The sequence below is a fragment of the Aquarana catesbeiana genome, linkage group LG10 (assembly GCF_042186555.1).
Source record: "Aquarana catesbeiana isolate 2022-GZ linkage group LG10, ASM4218655v1, whole genome shotgun sequence".
Classification (NCBI taxonomy): Eukaryota; Metazoa; Chordata; class Amphibia; order Anura; family Ranidae; genus Aquarana; species Aquarana catesbeiana.
The window spans coordinates 237014477-237039437 of NC_133333.1; the positions used below are offsets into that span (position 1 = coordinate 237014477).

The 24961-nt window shown below is 41.6% G+C and overlaps 1 protein-coding gene across 6 annotated transcripts in view; it reads left to right on the forward strand.

Annotated features, from left to right (window-relative positions):
* CASZ1 (castor zinc finger 1) overlaps positions 1 to 24961 on the forward strand; it is a 319815-nt gene that overhangs the window by 282011 nt on the left and 12843 nt on the right. For 5 of the 6 annotated variants that reach the window (XM_073603470.1, XM_073603471.1, XM_073603467.1 and 2 more), the window contains 13 exons: positions 5146 to 5992; positions 6505 to 6567; positions 7739 to 7829; positions 8119 to 8283; positions 13638 to 13810; positions 13975 to 14792; positions 16522 to 16627; positions 16859 to 16922; positions 17145 to 17305; positions 17394 to 17516; positions 17657 to 17959; positions 19904 to 20102; positions 21611 to 21782. In XM_073603470.1, coding sequence (XP_073459571.1) covers positions 5146 to 5992; positions 6505 to 6567; positions 7739 to 7829; positions 8119 to 8283; positions 13638 to 13810; positions 13975 to 14792; positions 16522 to 16627; positions 16859 to 16922; positions 17145 to 17305; positions 17394 to 17516; positions 17657 to 17959; positions 19904 to 20102; positions 21611 to 21782 — 3285 coding nt within the window. The remainder of the gene's footprint in view (positions 1 to 5145; positions 5993 to 6504; positions 6568 to 7738; positions 7830 to 8118; positions 8284 to 13637; positions 13811 to 13974; positions 14793 to 16521; positions 16628 to 16858; positions 16923 to 17144; positions 17306 to 17393; positions 17517 to 17656; positions 17960 to 19903; positions 20103 to 21610; positions 21783 to 24961) is intronic. The other variant, XM_073603468.1, reaches the window with a different exon arrangement.

The following is a 24961-nucleotide window of genomic DNA, read 5'->3' on the forward strand; positions in this document are numbered from 1 at the left end:
ACTCTCCAGTTTTAGTAAATAAACGCCAAATTGTCTCATTGCTCCTGTTTAAAATGGGCTGCCTCTGCAACAGAATTGATAAATCCCCCCCCCCCCCATCCCCCCCATGTGTTCTAATACAGTGACATGTGACCAAGAACATCACAGATAAAACGTGTTCTACAACAGAATGAAAAGCTTCCAGTTTATTGACCACTCACAGCCCTCCATGTTCATCATTTGACAAATCAATGGTCAGCATATTTTAACCAAGTGAGACCCAGCCTTTATAGTTTGACATTTACTCGGTCATGCAACACTGTACCAAAATGAATTTTATATGTTTGGTTTTTTTTTTTTTTAGATGGATATAACTTTCTTTTAGTGGTAATTACTACTGTTTTTTTTTTTACTATGAAAAGCAAGAAGCATAAAAAACAATCCAACAGGCAACGATGGTCAATGACATCTTAAACACCTTACATTTGAAAAAAAAAAACAATTATTGGTGGTCAGTGGCACTGTAAATCCCCCCCCCCCCTTCAAAAAATAAAGAAGCCCACAATCATTGGTGGTCGGTAGCACTTTACCATCCACCCCCTAATACTCTTACAGACACTGGTTGGAAATTGCATTTTTAACCCCCACCTTTAACAAAAAAAAAAAAACAACACAAATAATGAATAAAAAAAACAATAATTGGTGGCCAGTGGCACCCCACCTACATTGAAAAAAAGAAAAGGAAACACAATTATTGGTGGTCGGAAGCACTGTACTCCCCCCCCCCCCCCCTTTTCCCCACCTTCACCTGATCTGCTGAAATCCTTCTTTCTGCTTTGTTTATGAACATCCAGTCCATTTACCACCAAGTAAGGGGAACTTCCTCCATTGTAAATGGGCTGATCACTTGTAATCACTAGTACTGTACAATTGTGATGGTTGTAATTGGTTTAAAGCAATCAGAAGCTACAGAGCCACTCAGAACGACTCTGTACATTCCCAGAAGAGTTGAAGCTGTTATAGCTGCAAAGGGTGGGCCAACTCAATATTGTACCCTACGGACTAAGACTGGGATGCCATTAAAGTTCATGTGCGTGTAAAGCAGTGGTTCTCAACTCCTGTCCTCAGGACCCACTAACAGGCCAGATTTTAAGTATTACCTTGGGGAGATGCAGACTAGAATACTGCAAACACCAAGCAGCAAATATCAGCTGTGATGTATTTCAGTTATCTTGCAAACCTGGCCTGTTAGTGGACACGCAATGTGTAATAACTGACAAAATATTTGTAATGTTGATCAGCCACTTTTGTGGTCTATAAAGTATGACGAATGCCAAAACATTGCTGAGGTTATCTCAGATTGACAGCACCGTATAATACAGCTTTAACATAAAACCTCGTTAATGGTGAAATTGTCTGTGCTCCCTCACTTCCTAGACGCTCGGCAGGCTCACACCAGTAGCTCCATTCGGTCACCCCTTCGGAGATGGCTAGATTGTTTCAGGCCCTACTTATCCCTCCATGCTTAGCACAGTCCGTGCAGTTTTCAGATCATTGTGATGGCTGCTAAAAATTAAAAAACTGACCTTAAAGAGCTCTTACAGGAATCAGTGAAAAAAAAACGCCAAATCAATATTTCACCCACTGAAACTTCTGTGGATTTCCAAAACTTTTTATCATTACAAGCAAAAAACCGTCCCAACTTTAGAATGATACACAATGGCACATGAACAATGACCAATTCACTAAACACACTTACTAACCTTACTTTAGTGAATCAAGGACCAAGCAAGAAGATTCAAAACTAAAAATCCTTCTGCCACCTCTTAAGCTGGCTGTACACCAGTAGAATTTCTTGCGAAAATTTAAATTTTCAGAATATTCATTAAAATTTTGTAATGGTTAGCTGGGTCCAAAACTGCACTGACTGTGCTAACAATGGAGGGATAAGGAGAGCTTGTCTTCAAAGAAGACACACATAGGACTTGTGTCTTTTTTCGACCTTACCTACTGTGTAACTATGTTCCAGGATGGAGATGCTGGTGTAAAGCCTAGTACACACGGGTCGAATGTCGGCTGGTGTTCTGCTTAGAAACTCCAACTCACCAAAATTTCCAACCACGTCACTTCCTGTAGCACCAATAATTGGAGATTTCGAGGAGTTACCTTTTTTTACAGAACAGCGGCAGCGTATACAGTACGTTACATGATGATTTGGTGATGTAATTGGAAATTTTAGCGAGTTGGAGTTTTTGGCAGAACACCGGCACCGGCCGGTTAAATAGAAACCAACCAACGTTCGGCCTATGTGTACTGGATTCGGTTTGACAGAAGCTGGCTATTTGGCTGGCTTCTATCGAAGGGGCATGACGGAAAAGATCTGCCGATCGTCTCCTGATCAGCGCTCTCAGCCAGTGTGAGAACACAATTGAACAGTGGGGGAGATCGCTGTACTAACGTCGGATAGTTAGCACAGCAGCGCCTCCTGACCTGTCAGGTTTTTTTTTTTTACTTTCAGCTTGCTGGGTTTAGGGACAATAAACGACTAGTGTGTACCAGGCTTTAGCCCAGTGTGAGCAGGATGGAAAATTTTTCTGGAATGAACAAAATTGTGGTTTTCATTTGAGAAAAATTGTACATATTTTAATTAAACCTGGTTAATGCATCTGGGATTCCATTCAAATAGCAGGTCTGGCTTTCAAACATAATTAGTTGACTCAACAATGGCAAGAAAAAAATGTTGTTGGATGACGACTGTTTGGTCATCTGTACATTTCTCTCTACCTGTAAGTGCTTTTTGTCTCATTTAGTGCATCGAGGAAGTGAAATAAGGAACTTTGTGGCACTATGATATCTTAAAAACCATCAAGAACTAAGCATATACACATTAACTGCCCTGGTGTTAATTAGGCAATCTCCTCCAATTCCTCTTACAATACAATAAAAACCTAACGGAGGCAGCGCTCCGTCAGCAGGGATACCTCAAGGAGTTTCCAGATTGGAAGAATGTGACCACCACACCAATTTGTTCAGTCGAGTATGGGTTGGTTTATTCAAGCTAATGTAAGAATAAAAAAACAATGTGTTTCGAGGGCTTACATATCCTCCTTCAGCAGGGCTTGTGTGCCGTCACACTGGTATCCGACCGCTTGCCTTGTAGATCCATCCTCTTGACAGAGGTCCAGAACAGATTTGTTCTCATTTTCTACACATGATAAAAGGGGATTTGTGACCCCCTGAAACACATTGCATATTTATCCCTACATCACCTGGAACGAAAGTGAACAAATGGGTGTGGTGGTCTCATTTTTCTAATACTATTGGTAGGGATGTGTGGATTGGAAAAATCATATGAACCGTTGACTATGATCTCCCCAGAGAAGTAAGGCTCACGGGTAATTGTCCCATGCGTCTTTTGACTCAGTTTGCTATTTTCCCTGGTACCCAACCAATGGCATCTTTTAGATCTCCTGTTTATTATGACTGAATATTCTGCAAAGTTTGATTAAAAAAAAGCTGGGAATATAAAACAACAAAAAAAAAAATTCAAAAAAAAAAAAAAAAAAAATTATATATATATATATATATATATATATATATATATATATATATATATATATATATATATATATATATATATATATATAAACATTTTTCTAAAAAACAGAATTATATATTTTTTGTGAAGCAAAACATAAGTGTATTTCAACATATCACTGTGTATTAAGTGCTTTGCCTAAACTATTATTTTAAAGATTACTGAACTCGCTAATCTATACTTTCAAAAACCTATTTTTTGAAAATATAAGGATATAGCATCACAAACCCAACATAAAATTGAGTAATAAATTATTGGTTTTGATGGCGTGAAGCACAGAATCTTTGATGTTATGTATGCCATTAATAAACAAATTCATGAAGTGTATTGTAAGTAATGGGGCTTGTGTATTAAAAACAGTCAGATTTGGCTTTTCATTTCCTTGGCTGGCAAAACATTGGCAGCTACATCTGTAGTTATGGGCAAAAAAAGTCCATACTTCATCGCTGCTTTTGTCATAGGCCAGCCCCGTGGTGTTATGTGTTCATCATGGCTGATAGGTCGTGTGTCCTATTCGCTGTATTTGATTGAACGATGATGTGTATAGTGAGCTTTGGCCACCAGATTTTAGTTTACAGCAGAATAGGCAAGAGAAAATTCTGATTGGTTGCTGGACATGTTCTATTGTCTTTTTTAAATGAGGTCTTGTCACGTAGTCGCATGGACATTATTTCAAAGTTTCAAAGAGATTACCTCTCTGCAACAGTAAGGCACTGAAGACGTCTTTACCTTTTTGCCATCTTAATGAACAATTTGAGAAACTGTAAGAGTTGTTATTGTTATCCTGTTCCAACAAAGGCAAATTAAAATATTGAGCTAGATTGCTACGTGACTCATTGAATTTCCCACATTACTTCTGGCCCATAATACTAATATATTACAACTAGGATCCTGCATGTAGGACTACATTCCAGGTCATGAAACAGCTCTGGCATTGGGCTGGGCAAATACAAGTTTGGTTTGTCAGATTAACAACATGCAGTGTGAAGGTCTACCTTCTTGGTTTTATTTTTAATATTTTTTTGATCATTATTTCAACTTTCATTTTTACAAGTGCCACTCAAAAGTCAAAATTTTGGAAATTTATTGAGAGTATTCTTTGTTTGTAGGGGGTTTTATCCACTACTTTGTGGTATAAGCAATTGGACTTTTTTTAAAAAAAACATAAAAAAAACTAAACTTACAAAGTCAATCCAGAGAAAAAAAAAATATTATAATATTAAAATTAAACATTTACTAATCGTCAGTTTCTGCATATGCCTTGACAGTGAGGACTTGGCTCCACTTCCAGCAGAATGGCTTTTGTACATATTAGGCCAAGGCAGGAGAGCAGACACATATGAAAACTTTGTTTAATGTACTGAAAAGCCATTGCTCAGACCATTCAGGAAATTGATTTTCTTGCCATTGATGAACTCCATTTTATTTTACTCTAGTATTAATTACCTTTTTTTAACAAATTAATCTAAAGTCATAAAACCTTGTGAGAGAGACAGAATTATGTGTAGAAAAGGAGAGAACAAGCTGTGCGCTCTGTGATGCTGAATATTTCTCTTCTTCACACACAGGAGAAACATCCACATTGCGAGATTATGCGGCCAACACTATGAACGAGTTCCTTGGGATGTTTGGCTACACCCAACCTATTGTAAGGGATGAGCTTGCAAAGAAACTTAGCTTTGAGAAGATCAATGCTGCTACCTCAGAGACCACCTCTGCCGAAGACCCTCTCAGTAAGCGAGCTAGGTTCTCCAAGTATGAGGAGTATATTCGGAAACTGAAAGCTGGGGAGAATCTGTCCTGGCCCGCTCATGTTGTAAAGGCTGAAGAACCGAATTCCAAACCCATACAGAGCAAAGATACTTCAACGACTCTTCAGCCATCACCGCAGCCACTGGTTAGCAGACCACCAGTACATGAGACAGTAATTCTGCAAGAACCGAAACCAACTGTCTTGCCTCTAACAGCGGCTGGCAGCTCTCATATGCAAGGCCTTATGTCTCGAGCTTCCAAATATGATTTTTTTATCCAGAAGCTAAAAACAGGAGAGTCTTTAAGACCGCAGAATGGAAACACATACAAGAAACCCTCCAAATATGACCTGGAGAATGTCAAGTATCTTCACCTTTTTAAACCAGGAGAAGGGAACCAGGACATGGGAGGCTCTATAGCTTTTAAAACCGGGAAGGTTGGGCGGCCTTCCAAGTATGATGTACGTAATATCCAAAAGCTTACTCCCTTGAAAGCAGCTGCGGTTGTACCAAGTATGTCCCCTGCTCCTATCACAAGCACTCCCTCCACCCCCGTGCCTGCATCTGAGCAACCAGTAGCGTTGCCTTTCAACACTCCAGAATATCTCAAATCAACTTTCTCTAAGACAGACTCCATCACTACAGGAACAGTCTCCACCGTGAAGTAAGTATTTTGTCATTTGACTGCACTAACAATGGGCTGTTCTAATTTGGGTACACTTTTAATACAACTGCCATTTATATGAGATTGAGTACATATAATATAAATCTATTAGAAAATGTAACTTTTTTAAATATAATATCCAGACCACCTAAAATGTAAATTTATTGGAGGGGAACTCAGTGAGCAATGCAAGGGTGCAGGAGATGAAGCAAGTCAGTGAGATATCTGAGGGTTTGGTTGGTTGAATGCAAGAGGGAAATTTAGAAAGTTTGTATGAAAATGGGAACTTATCTGGGGTATATGATTAATAGAGCCTGTCTATGCATGTGTGGATGAGAACATTGCAGTCTAAGAACGGGTGGGAGTGCTTAAATTTTTTTTTTTGTATTAATGTGGGTTAATGTATTTGGAATGTGGGTTACTAATATCCAGATCCGGGAGCATGGCATGAGATGGAGCTGGATAGGGAGCTGAATAGACTCTAACCAGCTCTGCCTTGTCTTTCTCACCAGGAATGGACTACCCCCAGACAAGCCCCCAGAAGATGTAAATATATACCAGAAATATATTGCCAGGTAGGAGTGTGGTTGGTATGCCAGATTATTTCCATCTGTAGGCCACGGCCGCCTTACATCTATGTTCAACATTTCTCTAATAACAATACTAACCTGTTTTCATGGAGATGCAATAGATTAAGAAGTTGTTTTTATTTGGAAAGTATGTTCTGACTGCAGACAGATGAGTGTTGTTGATGTGGTTTGGTCCTTTGCTTGTGTGACTGCAGTAGATCAAACCTGGAACAGGATGAACAATTCTGACCTCTGTTGGCATTGTTGACCATGTTCCATGCGTAATCTTTTGTTGTTCTATCTGCTGGCCGTGAAGGGAACACATTTTTTTTCTAAGGCCATGAATTTGTCCTACCTAATCCATGGGTATACCAGTCTTTAATTGCAACCCCTTAACTGTTCCTAGAATCCATTTTTTTAGTTTCTATAGATTTACCATTCAAACGGTTGTATTTTGGTGTGAACCCTATTTTTGAGGATTTAAAACAATAGTAAACTATTTGGAGTCCCAGGAAAAACGTCACATGGACATCTTAGAAAATTAAGAGCACCACTCATCTGGTGTGGGATTAACGATGGCGATAAAGAGGGACTTCAGATAGATATAAATCTGCAAGCTACTGACAATAGAGCTTTTCCAAAAAAATAATATGACAATACCCATTTACCAGCTTAAAGTGGAACTACACTGCATGTGAGCACCACAAACCAAAATCCAAAGCAAACTCCCCCCATCCATCCATGTTTCCATGTTTTTTTGTTTTTGTTTTTACTGAGAAATCACTTTGAAAAACCCCCTAGCATTTCTGGCTGTGGCCATTTTGTGTAAGGGCAGATGATTCATGAAACATTTACTTCTTTGAATCCATCTGCCCTTAGCTCAGACATGCATGCAGAAGAGTGTGCTTAGCAGAGAAAACCCCTCCTCCCCTCCTAAAGACTCCTGGGATGTATGACATCATTTGTCTAGGCCAAAAAAGTTTAAAACAAGTAAATATAATATACCTTTCTATCTGTTTACTAATGCTAGCAGTATAAGGATTAAAAATAGTCAATGCCGATTGAGTGAGTGAAGTTCCGCTTGAATAACCTCTTAGTTACTGCCAGAAGATCCTATGAAGGAAGGCCAGTAAATGGTTTTATGTCACGACATACAACTATATGACTCTCCTTACAGATTTTCAGGCAGCCAACACTGCGGTCACATTCACTGTGCATATCAGTACCGGGAACACTACCACTGCCTGGACCCAGAGTGTAACTACCAGGTAAGTGTGTTTTAATACTATGCACCTAACCACTAATATATGATAACTGGACCAGAAGTAAAGTTGGGTTGTTGCACAGCAACCAAATAATATGTAGCGTTTACTAAATTGAGAAGTTGAAAACTGAGATCAGACTGGCTGCCATAGTCAACAGCTTCACTTTATTTGCTGCAGATTTTATACTTCACCCCTCATTTAATATCCCCACCCATTGGAGTGCATGCTTTGCATTTCTGCTGTTGCTAAATGTTGTATGGTTAAACCTTCCTTTATAATTTTCCTTTCTTAGAGATTTACCAGTAAGCAAGATGTGATCCGCCATTACAACATGCACAAGAAACGCGACAACTCTCTGCAGCACGGCTTCATGCGTTTCAGTCCATTAGATGATTGCAGTGTTTATTATCATGGCTGCCATCTAAATGGGAAAAGCACACACTACCACTGCATGCAGGTGGGTATTTGGTCTATAACGGGGTCTCCAAACTATGGCCTGTGGGCCAAATCTGGCCCGCTACAAGATTTTATCTAGCTTGCAGCTAGGGTTAGCGTCATATCCTCAATGTGGGCCTACTGTCCTACCACTTCAGGTCAGGGTCACTCCAGGTTCCCCCGGCTGCTGTCGTTGATTGCTAGGACACTGCTGGTGTGCCATCACAGGTTTGCCCCAGCATTCACAGGAGGATGGACCTGCCCTGCCTCCCACCCTGCAGCTACAGGCATGCTCTCAACTCTCACCTTGCTGCTACAGCCACTCTGTAGAAGTAGACTCTGATGGTGACCTGATGTAAGGAGGGACTCTGGTATGAGGGGGGATTCTAAGGCTTCATGTACAGTTCTTAAACTTGAGTTTTGGCACCTTTTTGCCAAAGCTCCTAAAGTCAACTCCATAAGTCTCTGTCAATGTACAAATAGGCTTTTAGTAAAGTCTAGGAGCTGCTGCAGTTTGGGGAGCTTCTTCAACCTCCATTTCCTGAACGTGGCCTGTGGTCAAAGTAGGCATGAAGGCTAATGCCGCGATACACGAGCAGACTTTTCGACCAGACTGGTCCGACGGACTTTTCGATGGACGTCCGACGGACTTTCCCAACGAATGGACTTGCCTACACACGATCACACCAAAGTCCGACGGATTCGTACGTGATGAAGTACGACCGGACTAAAATAAGGAAGTTGATAGCCAGTAGCCAATAGCTGCCCTAGCGTCGGTTTTTGTCCATCGGACTAGCATACAGACGAGCGGACTTTTCGATAAGAACTGGGTCCGGCGGAGTTCCGACGTAAAGATTTGAAACATGTTCTAAATCTAAAGTCCGTCAGATTTTCAACCGAAAAAGTCAGCTGAAGGTCCGATGAAGCCCACACACAGTCGGATTGTCTGTCGGACCACTCCGGTCGAAAAGTCCGCTCGTGTGTACAGGGCATAATGGGCACCCTGATGGGGACCTTGATGTAAGGGGGGGACTGATGGGTACCCTGATGTAAAGAGAGATTCTGATGGGGATTCGCATCTAAAGATACTCTAATGAGAGAGGTTCAGACTGAATTTTTTTTTTTGGTGTGACCTTTATTACTGGCTCAAGTTCATTTGGAATTTTTTTGCTTTTATTACTAAAGTTATTTCTCTGTTGGTGAATCATATTATGCAGATTACAAAAAAAAGCTCCAAATGAAACTTGTTTATTCATCTAAAATGTATTCATCGTTTTGGGCCCAATATATATATGATGTGTCCCTAGCACATCATGTTAGACTTACCTTTTAGAATAGATCCCTCCAGTGGCGCCCTGTCACCGCTGATGGGTTCCATCTTCACCCGGTCTTCTTCTGGGTGAGCGAGCTCTGGCCGTCTGATTGGCCAAAGCTGCTATGACGTCACTCCCAGGCATGCACGCGTAAGCCTCGGGCACGGCGCAGCGCTCTGAAGGGACAGCACAGGTATGCCGCTCCTTCAGAGCGCAAGCGCCGGTGACGTCACCGGCTGCTGCTCGCTGGAATATCTCCTAAACAGTGCATGTTTAGGAGATATTCATTTTACCTGCAGGTAAACTTTATTATAAGCTTACCTGTAGGTAAAAATGGCACAAAGGGGTTTACTACCACTTTAAGGTCTTTCCTAAACGTCGCAGATGCCTACATTGTGCTTGTCTGGGACAAAACATAGTATAATAGCATTGAAGAGATTAGTCACTATGGTGGTGTCTTGATATTTGTGCAGGGTAAGCCTATTGTTGACACAAGGAAAATACTAGAGCATCACCGTAAGTGCTCGGAGAATTAGAATCACTAGGTACAGAAGTGTCTTAGCTCAATCTTCTCAAACAATAAAAGTCCAATCTGGATCTGAAAGCAATATCTGCATGTTTTTTTTATCCACGGCATCCTTTGTTTTTTTTTTTTAATGCATTTATACAACCCCCCCTAGAAAAAAAAGTAGCAAATAGGATTTCTTCTTTTACGATTGGTCACCAAAGCGCTTACTGACTCAGTGAACTCCTTTACAAAATAATTGTTTCTCCATAAATATAAAAGAACACGTTTTCAGTCATGAAATTAAATCAGACCCAAAATCTTTAAAGTATACTGTAAACACGTAAGCTACACAGTGGATGTGTTTGATACATATAAAGCCAGCTCCCTGCTTTATTATCCAATATATACAAATACACCCCACCCTTAACCATCATACTGCTCAGGTAACTCCCATCTCTTTGATGCTGCATGCAGGTCCTATCTAGCCCAAACGCACCGGCAACACCTTTTTTTTAATGTTTTGCACAAGGTGAAGACTATCCTGTCCTCTCTGAATGTGAAATTTAGAATTACGTTCATCTTTGGTTCTTCCATTGGTGCATTTCCTGCTTTTAGTTATTGGGCCATGATACATTCAGCCACTGAGAACGATTGAAAATCATTTTCTAATTCAATGAAATATATACTATATGTATCTGTAACATAGGAGTTTTGTAGAAAAGATGGAAAACGTAGAAGGAGACTTGTGAAAAAGATCAAATGTGTCAAATACATACATACATTATATATATATATATATATATATATATAGATGCCTTTTTAATGGCATCCCAGTCTTAGTCCGTAGGGTTCAATATTGAGTTGGCCCACCCTTTCCAGTTATAACAGCTTCAACTCTTCTGGGAAGGCTGTCCACAAGGTTTAGGAGTGTCTCTATGGGAATGTTTGACCATTCTTCCAGAAGCGCATTTGTGAGGTCAGGTACTGATGTAGATAAGAAGGCCTGACTCACAGTCTCCGCTCTAATTCATCCCAAAGGTGTTCTATCGGGTTGAGGTCAGGAATCTGTGCAGGCCAGTCAAGTTTCTCCACCCCAAACTTGCTCATCCATGTATTTATGGACCTTGCTTTGTGCACTGGTCCAAATAATTTGGTGGAGGGGGGATTATGGTGTGGGGTTGTTTTTCAGGGGTTGGGCTTGGGCCCTTAGTTCCAGTGAAAGGAACTCTTAAGCCCCTTTCATACTGGGGCGGCGGTAAAACGGCACTATTTTTAGCGCTGCTTTACCATCCTTTTAGCGGCGGTATTCGGCCGCTAGCGGGGGGGTTTTACCCCCCCGCTAGTGGCCAAGAAAGAGTTAAAAGCAGCGCTATGCCGGTGGTATAGCCGTGCTGCCCCACTGATTTCAATGGGTAGGAGCGGTGTATACACTGCTCCTTCACCGGTCCAAAGATGCTGCTAGCTGGACTTTTTTTACCGTCCTGCCAGCGCACCGCTCCAGTGTGAAAGCCCTCGGGGCTTTCACATTCGAGACACAGGAGCAGCTCTTTCAGGGCTCTTTGCAGGCACTATTTTTAGCGCTGTAGAGCCTGCAAAGCGCCCCAGTGTGAAAGGGGTCTTAAGGTGTCGTATACCAAGACATTTTGGACAATTTCATGCTCCCAACTTTGTGGGAACAGTTTGGGGATGGCCCCTTCCTGTTCCAACATGACTGTGCACCAGTGCACAAAGCAAGGTCCATAAAGACATGGATGACGGAGTTTGGGGTGGAGGAACTTGACTGGCCTGCACAGAGTCCTGACTAGAACACCTTTGGGATGAATTCGAGCGGAGACTGCGAGCCAGGCCTTCTCGTTAACTCAATGATGGTAAGATGGAACGCTCCGAACAAATGATTTTTCAGAACTGCCGCACAAACTTTCCAAGGTTTTTCTACTGAAATATGGCCAGCTTTAGTCAGCTGACCCATTGAAAACAAATGTGCTACCTGTGCTGTTGATGTCTCGGTTGGCTGAAAAGGGAGGCAAAGTTATTGTACAGGCTATTATACAAATTTTTCCACTTAATACACCAAAAATATGGCAAAGCAAGCATGAAAAAATAATGAAAGTTGAATCAAAAATTATTTTAGGATAAACACTAATTACTCAAAATGTGTGCCGATTGAAAAATATAACAAACTTTCCCTTTAAAGGAAGCCTGTTACGAGATAAGGATTGTAATTTCCTTTTAGGAACAAATCCTTGGCTATCTAGTCTACATTTTTCTTAGAAACTTTTTTGATGCAGCAAAGTACCTAATCCCACTTCCTTCCTTTTTCTGGTTACTCCAACCCAGCATGTTAATAGGTATCAAAAACACACCACATGGCAATGATAAAAGCAGAGGTAGAATTTTAGCCTTAACCCCTTCAGCGAGTCTAAAACAGCCCACAATGGGATTAAAAAAGATGGATACGCCGCATAACAGTTCAACCGGTGCAACTAGATATTACAATTTTCATAAACAGTGCCAGTTCAAGTAGGGGGCCTTACAATGTGACCAGGCTTTGTTAACCAGAGTCATCCAGAACTTGCAGATTTTGTGTTTTTTGCATTGAAAATGTTTTAAATGAGTCTTTGCCAATGGCTGAATTCTTAGGAACCCAACCAGTGTGGTTGATCTCTGCACATTTTGCTTCTGTGTGTTACATGCTGTAACCAAAGGTGTAACCAGCTCCAGTAATAAGATTTGTGTAGGGCGCACTTAGGTTATGTCCATAATTGGTGTGGATAAATTTCAGTTCCTTGTTTATATAAAGCCCACATTTTTCAAGCTTTAGAACCAAGTGCCACATTGCAAATTATTCCTCTGCAGCTTTTTGTTTAATTCTTTTTTTTTCTGTCTGATCCCATGGCGATGTTCTGCTTTTTTTCAAAGGTGTCACCAGCGAGTACGCTTTTGTACAGCAAACAGCTGGAGATTTTTTTTTTTTTTTTTCGTTTTGGGTATTTGTCAGAGGGTTTTGTTATTGTCTGTTCTCATCAACCTGCTAAGAGAACAGGAGAAAGTACTGGAAGGCACGGGAGGTACTGCTGTTTTCTTATGCCTTTCACTTGTGAGATGGTGCAGACCCTTGGCACTTGGCTCCTGTTTCCCCCCTCAGCTGCTGCATTTTCAGATTCCGTCCCTTTTTTTTTACTCAATATGGCAAAGTTGCCCAGTTTGCCTGGAGACAGATGCCAGAGGGAAGACAAGTTGAACATTCCATTAGTGATGTGATGACTTTGAACTTGGGCTCACAACGTTCTTGTGCACATTCAGCTGCTTTCTGTAGACCTCCAAGAACATCTTGTCTTTTTTTTAACTCCCCTTTTCCAAGGGCGACGCAATAGATAAAGTTGATTGTAACAAAAAAAAAAAATCATACCTGGACAACCTGGGGCCAGCCAATTGCCCTTTGACAATGGCATACCACTACTCTACATAAAGAAAAGATTAAATCGTTTAATATGTGAATTCGGTATTCGTTGCTCAGACTTTTGTATCATGCTGATTAGCGGTTTTGTTCCTCAGGTGGGATGTAACAAAGTCTACACAAGCACCTCAGATGTAATGACACATGAAAACTTCCATAAGAAGAATACCCAGCTGATTAACGATGGCTTTCAGCGCTTCCGAGCCACTGAGGACTGTGGCACAGTCGACTGCCAGTTCTATGGCCAAAAGACTACTCACTTCCATTGCAGGTAATCATGACAGAGACTTAACTGCTTCTTACTGAGACTTACACATGCGAAAATGTGTAGATTTTACATGTAGGTCGACATTATTTGCATACTGAACAAGCTTTTTTTTTTTTTTTAAACATGGCCACGATGCAAGAAAATAGACTGTTCTGTGTATTTTGCAGGCGTCCAGGATGCAGCTTCACCTTCAAAAACAAGTGTGACATAGAGAAGCACAAGAGCTACCACATTAAAGACGATGCATATGCAAAGGATGGATTCAAGAAGTTCTACAAATATGAAGAGTGCAAATACGAAGGATGTGTGTACAGCAAGGCCACCAATCACTTTCACTGCATTCGCACTGGATGTGGTTTCACGTTCACCTCCACCAGCCAGATGACCTCACACAAGCGCAAACATGAGAGGCGGCACATCCGCAGCTCGGGGGTGCTTGGCCTTACATCTTCCCTTATTGGGGGAAAGGACAATGACCTGGAGGAGTCCAGCAATGATGATCTCATTGACTTTTCTGCTTTAAGCAGCAAGAACTCTAGTCTGAGTGCCTCTCCTACAAGTCAGCAGTCTTCCATATCCCTGGTTCCTACTGTTTCTGAGGCACCTTCGCCACAAACACTGAAATCCACCAGCACCATTCCACCTACAACTAAGATGTCAACCCTTCTGTCCCAGACATTGCCGATTAACATGCCCTTGGCTTTAGCCTTATCTAGTTCTACACTCCCTGCAGGATCTGGGCCATATTTCCCTATCATAAGTGGACGTGGTAGCACCTCAATGCCCATCAGCACCAGTAACATAGTGGCCGTGGCTGCTCCAAACACCTCTCCACAGTCTGCTTCTGGGGCCAGCGATCAAAATAGCACTTCGCCAGCAGCTACATCCATTATGGAAAAGATTTCTGCCAGTAAAGGGCTAATCTCTCCTATGATGGCAAGGCTGGCAGCAGCCGCCATCAAACAGTCTCCATCACCCGAAGCAGGTGAGTTTGTGTGGTAAACAATATGACTCTTGTGCTCTTAACTTTGCAAATTGCAGGGACGTTTGTCCTAGCCAGCATGAACTAAGATCGGGGAGGGGAGGTGGTAGGATTTAGAATTTTGCCTTTAGTGATTTTATGAACTGGGTGTCACCCATGCTATTTATTGTACTATTACTGTGTTATTCTAATGCCTCTACTTAAAGTAGAACTAAAGGCTCAAGAATAAAAAAAATGAAACAGAACTGGATTGTCTCTTTTTGCTCATTTATCAATGATTGCAAAGTGACAAACTTTAACCCTCAATGTTTTGTTTGAAGGCTGCTTTTTTTTTCACTTCCTCCGCAGCGCTATCTACTTTTTCACCTCCTCCCTAAATCCCTGTTGCCCCCTTTTGCATCCATTGTGCTGTCTTAGACTACAGAGTCACGTGATGGCATAATGCGGTCATAGGGTACAGTCCTCTAGACGTGGGGGTGCCGCTGAAGGTTACAGCTAGGTCCTCTCCTTCAGTACAACGCTGGGAGTGCTGGCAAGAACAGAGCACTTCCCAGATCAAATGATACAACAGACGAAAAAGGTCCTATGCATCGCATGACCTTGTGGATATGTGAAATGACAGCCTCAGCCAAGCCAGTCAAGCCATGCCCCCCAAGGCATTACACTCCACCCCTGGAGCTTAATCATGGGGAACTCATGATCCCCATGTTTAAAGTGGTTCTAAAGGCAGGTGGTTTTTTATCTTGCATTCTATGCAATAAGCTAAAAAAAAAACCTTCTGTGCGCAGCGGCTCCCCTCAGCTCCTCTAATACTTACTTGAGCCCCCTCTCAATCCTGCAATGTTGCATGAGGACCTCAGCTGTCTGGGACTCTCCCTCATTGGCTGAGACAGCAGCGGGCGCCAGTCAGTGAGCCAGTGAGGAGAGAGAAGGGGTGGGACCAAGCCACGGCTCTATGTCTGAAAGAACACACAGAGCAGCGGCTCAGCTCGGGTGCCCCATAGCAAGCTGCTTGCTGCGGGGGTAGGAGGGAAGGCTCAGGAGCGCTGGCGAGGTACCTGAGAAAACTAGGATCTGGGCTGCTCTATGGAAAACAACTGCACAGAGCAGGTAAGTATAACACGTTTGTTATTTTTAAACCAAAAGAAAAGACCTAAATAACACTTTAAGCTCCAGGGGCAGAGAGAAACTCGTTGGGGCATGGCTTGGCTGGAGCTCTCATTTCACATATCCACAGGGTTTTGCAGCGATGTGCTGTACATAGGACCTTTTATGTCTCTCACATCTATTACAAGGTAATCGTCACCATCCATTTCTTCCCAAACCTGCCTGACCTAAATCCACCAGTTTATTTCCCCGTAGCCACAAAGGCCACTGCCACAAAGACTCACTGCTGTGGGAAAAAATCAAAACGCATGCTGGGAGCTGTAGTTTTGTTAGTCACCTCCAGCGCTTCCTTGTAGTAAGGGTAAAGGCAGATAACCCTGCCTTCCACACCCTTTACTACTTAGGTGTCAGCACTGATAAGAAGTGTCAAAATGGTATGTTGCAAAAACTATGGGGTGAGCAAAATATGCATCATGATATTACGTTATACTGCAGAACACTGAGCTGTTGCATATATAATATGAAATGCAGACACAGAGACCTTATTTGCACTCTAAATACTGGGCAGTGCCTGCACCTATTTTTCTCACACCGTCCTACATTTTCTATTATTATCTTGGCACAGGCAATGGGCAAGTATTAGGACGGATTAAACTAGAGGCTCCAGATACAGAAGGAACACCACCCCAAAGTAGCTCTCAGGAGCAGAGCCTGGACCTGAGTATAAACAGGTAAGGATAGAGTGTAACCCTTTATTTTCAAACTGCAGTCCGCTAGGGCACTGCTGTAGCTTAAGGCATAATATGTCCACACATGCCACAAGGACATATCTTTTCAGAGCAGAGAATTAGACTCATAATGTATAAAGAACAATTATATTTCAGCCACCATTTGTATGCAGTTGTATGATGTATTTAACAGGTTCTGTCTGTATTAAGACATTTCTGTTTTTGGCTCTGCAGTAATGAGACCAATGGCCAAGAAGTACCAGCTGATTTACAACTACATTCTTCTTTTGTGAGCAAGGTAAGTCTGATAACATGCATGTTGGGTAAAGAACATGAGTTAAATCTCATGCTACTGCAAATTCAACCTATTCTTGAAATTAGCATGTAATAAACAACAGCAGGTGATTGTGAAGCAGTGGTTGGTATCCCAGGTTTCTCAGTAGGCTAAAATGCCCCATGTAGCATAGTTCATGACAAGGTTCAGAACTCATCACCCTTTTAAAAATTTGTGTCTTTTTAGATCAAGCAGTCGGCTTCAAACACAAGCAGCTTGTTAAGCCTGAAAACAGATGCAGACAGTAGTGATTCGGGGGCAGGAGAGTCCACCCATTATCTGGGCAAAGTGATGAAGGCCCTTGATGGTGAAAAGCATACAGAACCCTGGAAGACATATTTACGCAGGTATCAGGCAGTGCATGTGTATTGTATATTACATGGAGAAAGCAAAATTTGCTGGGGCCAAATAATTGATCGTTTCACATCTTTTTAGGTTTGGCCCTGCAGATGTGTGTGACCATCAGTGTGACTTTCTTCATAAACTGCATTTCCACTGTGTTGTAGAGGAATGTGGAGCACTTTTCAGTACTATTGATGGAGCCATAAAACATGCCAAGTAAGTAACTAAATCAAATGCAGAACAATAGATACCCCCAATGCATAGGAAATCCCAGAATACTTTGTAAAACCATCTCTATAATACACTCTACATTCCCCCACTCTGACTAGATTTTCTTCACTTGGGTCTAATTACAGCTTTCACGTGCGAAATGATGTCGGAACTCCAAAAGGTAGCTCCGAAATACCTTATTCTGCAGACTCAAAATCCCCCCCTTTATCCTTAAACATGACGCCTGGTAGTGAGGTTCCAGCTCCTTGTCTTGCTGCTGTCCCATCCACTCCAACTCTTCTGGCTTGGAAACAGCTGGTATCATCCATCCCACAGATCCCTCAGATACCCACTTCAGTACCCAGTTTAGCTTCATCCCCCATGGCAACAACATCTCTGGAGAATGCTAAGCCTCAGGTCAAGCCAGGATTTCTGCAGTTCCATGAGAAGTAAGTCCTTCCTTTACCTCATTTACACAATATAGTTCTGTCAAGCACTTAAAGGTATCAAAGGTTCCAAAGCTGAACCATGGGTAAAGTAAAAATGCTCCTCTGCACTGCAAGGGTTAAATGCTCATTTAGGTCTAGGGCTCACAAAAAAGCAGTTTTACTTACTCGCAGGCTCTTTCCACACTCTAGGACCAGTCCCAGCAGCATTTTGTCCCCTATGTTCCAGCAGTTGCAAGCCCTCTGACATCATTAAGTCCAATGTGGAGCCCATAATTAGATGTGAGGACGCTGAGGAACAGTCCACTGCCAGAGTGTAGGGGAGTTGAGGAGAAAGCTGGCTGACAGGGAAGCGGAGGATCTAGTAAGTAAAACTGCTGTTCCCAGTCCCCTAGATCTAAATGAGCATTTAACTTTTGCAGTTTGGGGACACACCTCACTGCAAGGAAGCATCCTCCCTTTCTCTGAAGATATATAAAGGAGGAAATGTCCCCCAAATAAATTATAGGACTTTTCAGGCAACAAGAAAAAGGGGGTCTAAGCAAACATTAAATAAAAGTTAAATTTTATTGATATATAGGAGAAAATATAAAATTATTCAGATGCAGACACCACCGAAAATAAAGTAGGTTAAAAACAACAATACGTATACAAAAACTGTATCGTTAATGCGTGGTAATTGTAGACATTCATCCCGACGCGTTTCAGGACACTTGGGGTCCCTTCATCAGGGGTATGCAAGGTGAGGGGACCCCAAGTGTCCTGAAACGCGTCGGGCTGAATGTCTACAATTACTACGCATTAACGATACAGTTTTTGTATACTTGTTGTTTTTAACCTACTTTATTTTCGGTGGTCTCTGCACCTGAATGCTTTTATATTTTCTCCTATATATCAATAAAAATTTAACTTTTATTTAATGTTTGCTTACACCCCCTTTTTCTTGTTGCCTAAAAAGTCCTATCATTTATTTGGGGGACATTTGCTCCTTTATATATTTTATTTGGGATTGGCAACCTCTAGCCCCCCTTTTTTCGGTGGATCTCTTTAATCATATTTCTCTGGAGATAGGCTTTCAAGAGGACTTAGCATTCAGATATATTTCAGATCTAAGTGCATGCATGCTAAGTAATGTGGAAATAGGACAGTTCATTTTTGTTTTTTTTTAGCAGTTTGCAGATATCAAAGAAAACCCCCACCCCCAAAATGACTTCATTTGCTTTTCTCTCCAAACAAATGAAGCCATCTTTGTTCAGGCGCCATCCAGGGTCAGCAACTACTTCCTGGATGCAGGCTTCATTTTTTTCCTTCAACTAGCAGGTTAAACCAAAAAAAGACCCGATTTCCCTATCCACACACTTGATGTGGATGGGGTAATCCTTCCCACTGAGTCATTGTATTCTGATAGCGGGGAACCTTTCCCTCCGTCAGAATACACAGATCAGTGCCGCTGGCTATAGCCAGAGACACTGATCGGGGAAAAACAGACAGGCTGGTTGTACAAAAGTCGATCAGTAGATATTGCCCATACATGGATCGAAGTTCGGCTGGTCCCTGCTGAACTGGCCAAATTATGATCCATGTATTTCTGCCTTAGGAGATGACACAGTCCCATATTGTAAATTCCGATGCCTGTGTAGTTCTATTGTTCACACCTTGCGGCTTGGTACAAAGTTAAAGTACTGTAGGCTAATCACTTCCAGAGGGGAGACTGAGGAAATTCTTCCTCCTGCCTGCAACAGACTGATGACATCATCTCTGCCTAGGCAAAGTCACCTGCCTGGGGCTTAAGGGTGGCTTTGATGACAAAACAGCTTTTTTAATTACAGTTTCTGTATATTGTGACATGCCAGAAATGTTTGGTATAGACTAATATTAATGTGACATGTTATTTCACTTTGCACTGCTACTTAACAAAAGTTTCTATCTAAACTTTTGTTTCCACAGTGATCCATGCCTGGCAACTGACTGCAAATATTCAAACAAGTTTCATTTCCATTGTCTGTTTGGAAACTGCAAGTATGTGTGTAAAACGTCGGGTAAAGCAGAGTCCCATTGCCTTGACCACATCAACCCCAATAACAACCTGGTGAATGTGCGGGACCAGTTTGCATACTATTCCCTGCAGTGCCTGTGCCCCAACCAGGTAAGAGACAAAAGCATTCAGTAAGCAATCTTAATGTGGAACTGCAGAAAAAACACTGAAACTTAAACACTTGCTGGCCAAAAGCAGACAGTTGCTAGAAGCGTGGAATCTATTTTATATTACATGGCTTTTCAAAATGTTCATGTTAAATTATTCAACAAACTTCTTTTTAGGGCTCGTTCAGGAGTGCCATGGTCTCGATACTTTGTAAATTACCACCACCCAATCAATTGAATTTATGAAGTGGATTGTCATTATGAGGGCTAAAGCCAGGCAGGCAGGCGCATTATACCCACACATATGAGCAAGCCCATAGTGGTGTAATAATGCCCATTGCAGCCATTGTAGTCTCTCACTGTTTTGGTGATGAGTTTTTTTCATCTGAGTCTTCAGGGGGCTAAAGAAAGTGCACTCCATCCGGTTTTGGGGTGCCCATTAAGATTTTTCTAAGATTGCCATGAGACCATGGCCATAAATGGACAATGATTTCACCAGCACCACTGCCTCTTTGTTTACTTTCAGCTGTTGGCCAGGGAATCTCCTGGCTGGCAGCTGAATGGGGCCCAAGGAAGAGCCATCAGTTGCTAAGAAGGAGGGGCCATTGGCATTAACTGCTTCCTAGCACATGCATATGCCCAACTCTGAGCACTCCCTGTAACATCCACTCGAAGATGGTCTCAATTAAAGTAGAAGTAAACCCTCCTATTTTTTTCCACCAAGGAAGCTGCCATCTTGGCCTCGGTTTAATTTTCAACTGCCATGATGCTGCACATGTGATCAGTTAGGACACCAGCCATTGGATGGTTTGACAGTTTAGTTGAGAGCACCGGTATGCTGGGAATGTAACTGTTTTTTCTAAACTATCAAACCGATGGGTTTACTTCCGCTTTAGGGCTCTTTCACGCAGTAATGTCTGTTTTCACGGACTCCGCTTGCTCAGCAGGAATCGCACTGTTGATCCCCCGCTGAGTCGGCGGATGAAAAGTCCATCTCTGCTCAGAGACGGACCTGTCAGATCTTCGGTCTCCTCTATGGAGAATCGGATGAAAACGGATCCCCCCTGTCCAATTTCATCCGATCTGCCAGACAGATGGAAAATAGTGTTTCCATCCGTCTAGATTTAGAAGGTGCATGGCGGACCCGACCATGCACCTTCTATGGAGCGACATCCGTCGCTCCATAGAAGGTGCATGGTCGGGTCCGCATGTGTGAAAGGACCCTTAAGCTATTTTGCTTTTTTTGTGCACTGGTGGTAGTTCTTTTAGGATATGTTGCAGCCACAGTTGTGGTAAGAACTACCTGAATCTGGTACAGGTGTTGGTACTGGTACCGAAACTAGCGCACAGCTTTCCTCAGTTAGGTGCAGGCCATGTTAATGGGTCCATACCGCCAAAAGAACAACATTATTACCTTATTGGATCCCACCCCAATATGTGTTGTGTATCCAAAAATGCTCCTTGTCATTGACTGACATTTTTATTTTTATTTTTTTTTCAATATACTTGCAGCACTGTGAGTTTAGAATGCGTGGGCACTACCACTGTCTACGGTCCAACTGCTACTTTGTCACCAATATCACTACCAAGCTGCCATGGCACGTGAAAAAACATGAGAAGGCTGAACGAAGAGCAGCAAATGGCTTCAAGTACTTCACAAAGCGAGAAGAATGTGGGAGACTGGGTATGTACAGTCTTTTCCTGACCTCCATTGCTTCCCAAAGTGAAAATAAAGGCAACTCCTATTATTACATAAGTCAGATATTTATTATCATCTTTTACAATGGCAATGTTAGCCATTAGATAAGAGTGAAAAACATAAAAGGTTTAACCACTTGCCATCCATAAGCGGTATATAAACAGCCTGGAATTCAATTGGTTAAATCCAAGCTCACAGGATGCAGCCATGAGCTTGGTATCTCTTTTTTTTTTTTTTTTTTCGGCTGACGACCAGATTTTTTAGTAAAAGTGATCCTGGCAGCTGTCGAGCCTCCCAATCACTTTTACTGCACTGAAACTGTCCAACTTTGGTTTCTAGAGCCATAATTCAAGGTTAACTTTAAATTCATAACCTGTAAAGGCTTTTAACCACTTGAACTTCCGGAGGATTTAACCCCCCCCACCCCCCTCTTCATGACCAGGCAGTTTTTCGCGATACGACAATTGCGCAGTCGTGCGACGCTGTACACAAATAAATCTGATGTCCTTTTTTGCCCACAAATAGAGCTTTATTTTGGTGGTATTTGATCACCCCTGTGATTTTTATTTTTTGCATTATAAACAAAAAAATGCTGACAATTTTGAAAAAAAAAAAAAATGTTTTACTTTCTGCTATAAAACATATCCAATAAAAAAAATTAAAAAATCTAATTTCTTCATCAATTTAGGTCACTATGTATTCTAATACATGTTTTGAAAAAAAAAATCCCAGTAAGTGTATATTGATTGGTTTACGCAAACGTTATAGCATCTACAAACTATGGGATATATTTATAGAACTTTTTTTTCAATTTTTATTTTTTTTACTAGTAGTGACTTATAGTGGGACTGCAATATTGCGGCAGACAAATCGACTACTAACTGACACTTCTGACACTTTTTGGGGACCAGCGACCAGTGCTAAAAAGTATGCATTGTCACTGTACTAATGACACTGGCTGGGAAGGGGTTAACATCAGGGGAGATCAAAGGGTTAAACGTGTGCCTAGCCAGTGCTTGTGTACTGTGTGGGAGGTGGTTTTACTAGGGAAAGGCATGGATCCTATCTTCCTGCTTAGCAGAAAAATAGGATCCATGCCTTCCCTACTGACAGAACGGCGATCTGCCTTGTTTACATAGGAAGATCGCCGTTCTGGCGGACAGCAAATCCGTGGTTCCCGCAGATCAGCTTCCGCTGTGAGCGGGTTGCCGGTGGCGCACACGCGTGCCCCAGACCCAGAAGTGCAGGGAGAGCAGAGCCGCCTTGCTGCCGTATATGCAAGTTATATGGTAGGCAAGCAGTTAAAGCATCACCTATGGATAATTTTTGGCACTGTAGTTTTTACCATTTTTTTTGGGCATGTACAAGGCTTGACATGTTTGGTATCTATTTAGTCAACCCTATATTTTATCCCAAAATTGCATATTTTATTGCGTTTGTGCACACTAAAATTAGTTTTACAATATCCCCCCCCCCCCCCAAAAAAAAAATTTGATGAACATATGCACAAATGGCAAACAAAACTGCAACTGCCACCATTTTATTCTGATTCTGCAGGGTCTCTGCTTTCAGAAAATATATAATTGGGGGTTATATTAAAATTTCTAGCAAAAAAAAATTAGATAAAATTGCCCCAGGTAAGTGGTTAATCAAGACTGTTAATGCAACACTAAAATAGACAATGCACACACTTAAACAAGGTAAACAAGTAAAGGACCATAGATTAACATTTTTTTAAGTCAGTATCCCTTCATTAGATTTCTTGTATAACAAAAACCTTTGCATACAAACAAAACAGAAGACCTCACCCTGTTAACTCATAAAGAATTCATGTCCTGGGTTAATAGTGGCTTGCAGTAACCAGGGTGATCAGCGTCAACATACACAAGCCAGTCCCGTGTCCTTTTACAGATGTCAGGAGAAAGAAAAAAAAAAAAAAAAAGCTCTTTCTCTTATTTGCTCACCTTTTGCGAGTTACAGGTGCCAGGCCAGCATACAAAGCCAGGTAACGCTACCATGGTGACTGCAAGTCCTCACCTGCCGTACCCTCCATCTGTTTATTCTGGTTGCTGGAGAAGCAACGGTCACAAATTAGAAGAAAGATCTACAAAGCTTGTATACTAGAATCTGTGAAATGCTGGGAGAACAGAACATATTGGAGAAGCAATTTTAAATGAGACATAACAACAGTGTCAGCTTCTCCGATACTGATTTTGCAAAATAGTGTTGTGCTGTTGATAGAGCTGTGTTGCTCAATATTAGAGTGCTCATATATAAAAGTGCAAAAGAAATTCATATATATATATATATATATATATATATATATATATATATATATATATATAGTTGTGCTCATAAGTTTACATATCCTGGCAGAATTTATGATTTCTTGGCCATTTTTCAGAGAATATGAATGATAACACAAAAACTTTTCTTTCACTCAAGGTTAGTGTATGGCTGAAGCCATTTATTATCAATCAACTGTGTTTACTCTTTAAATCATAATGATAACAGAAACTACCCAAATGACCCTGATCAAAAGTTTACATACCCCAGTTCTTAATACCGTGTATTGTCCCCTTTAACATCAATGACAGCTTGAAGTCTTTTTGTGGTATTTGTGGATGAGGCTCTTTATCTTCTCAGATGGTAAAGCTGCCCATTCCCTCTTGGCAAAAAGCTCCTGTAAATTCTTGGGCTGTCTTGCATGAACGGCACGTTTGAGATCTCCCCAGAGTGGCTCAATGATATTGAGGTCAGGAGACTGAGATGGCCCCTCCAGAACCTTCACTTTATTCTGCTGTAGCCAATGACAGGTTGACTTGGCCTTGTGTTTTGGATCCTTGTCATGTTGGAATGTCCAAGTACGTCCCATGCGCAGCTTCCTGGCTGATGAATGCAAATGTTTCTCCAGTATTTTTTGATAACATACTGCATTCATCTTGCCAACAACCAACAATTTTGACCAAATTTTCTGTGCCTTTGTAGCTCACACATCCCCAAAACATCAGTGATCCACCTCCGTGTTTCACAGTAGGAATGGTGTACCTTTCATTATAGGCCTTGTTGACTCCTCTCAAAATGTAGAGTTTATGATTGTGGCCAAAAAGCTAAATTTTGGTTTCATCACTCCAAATGTGCTGTTTGGCGTATTGTAAGCGGGA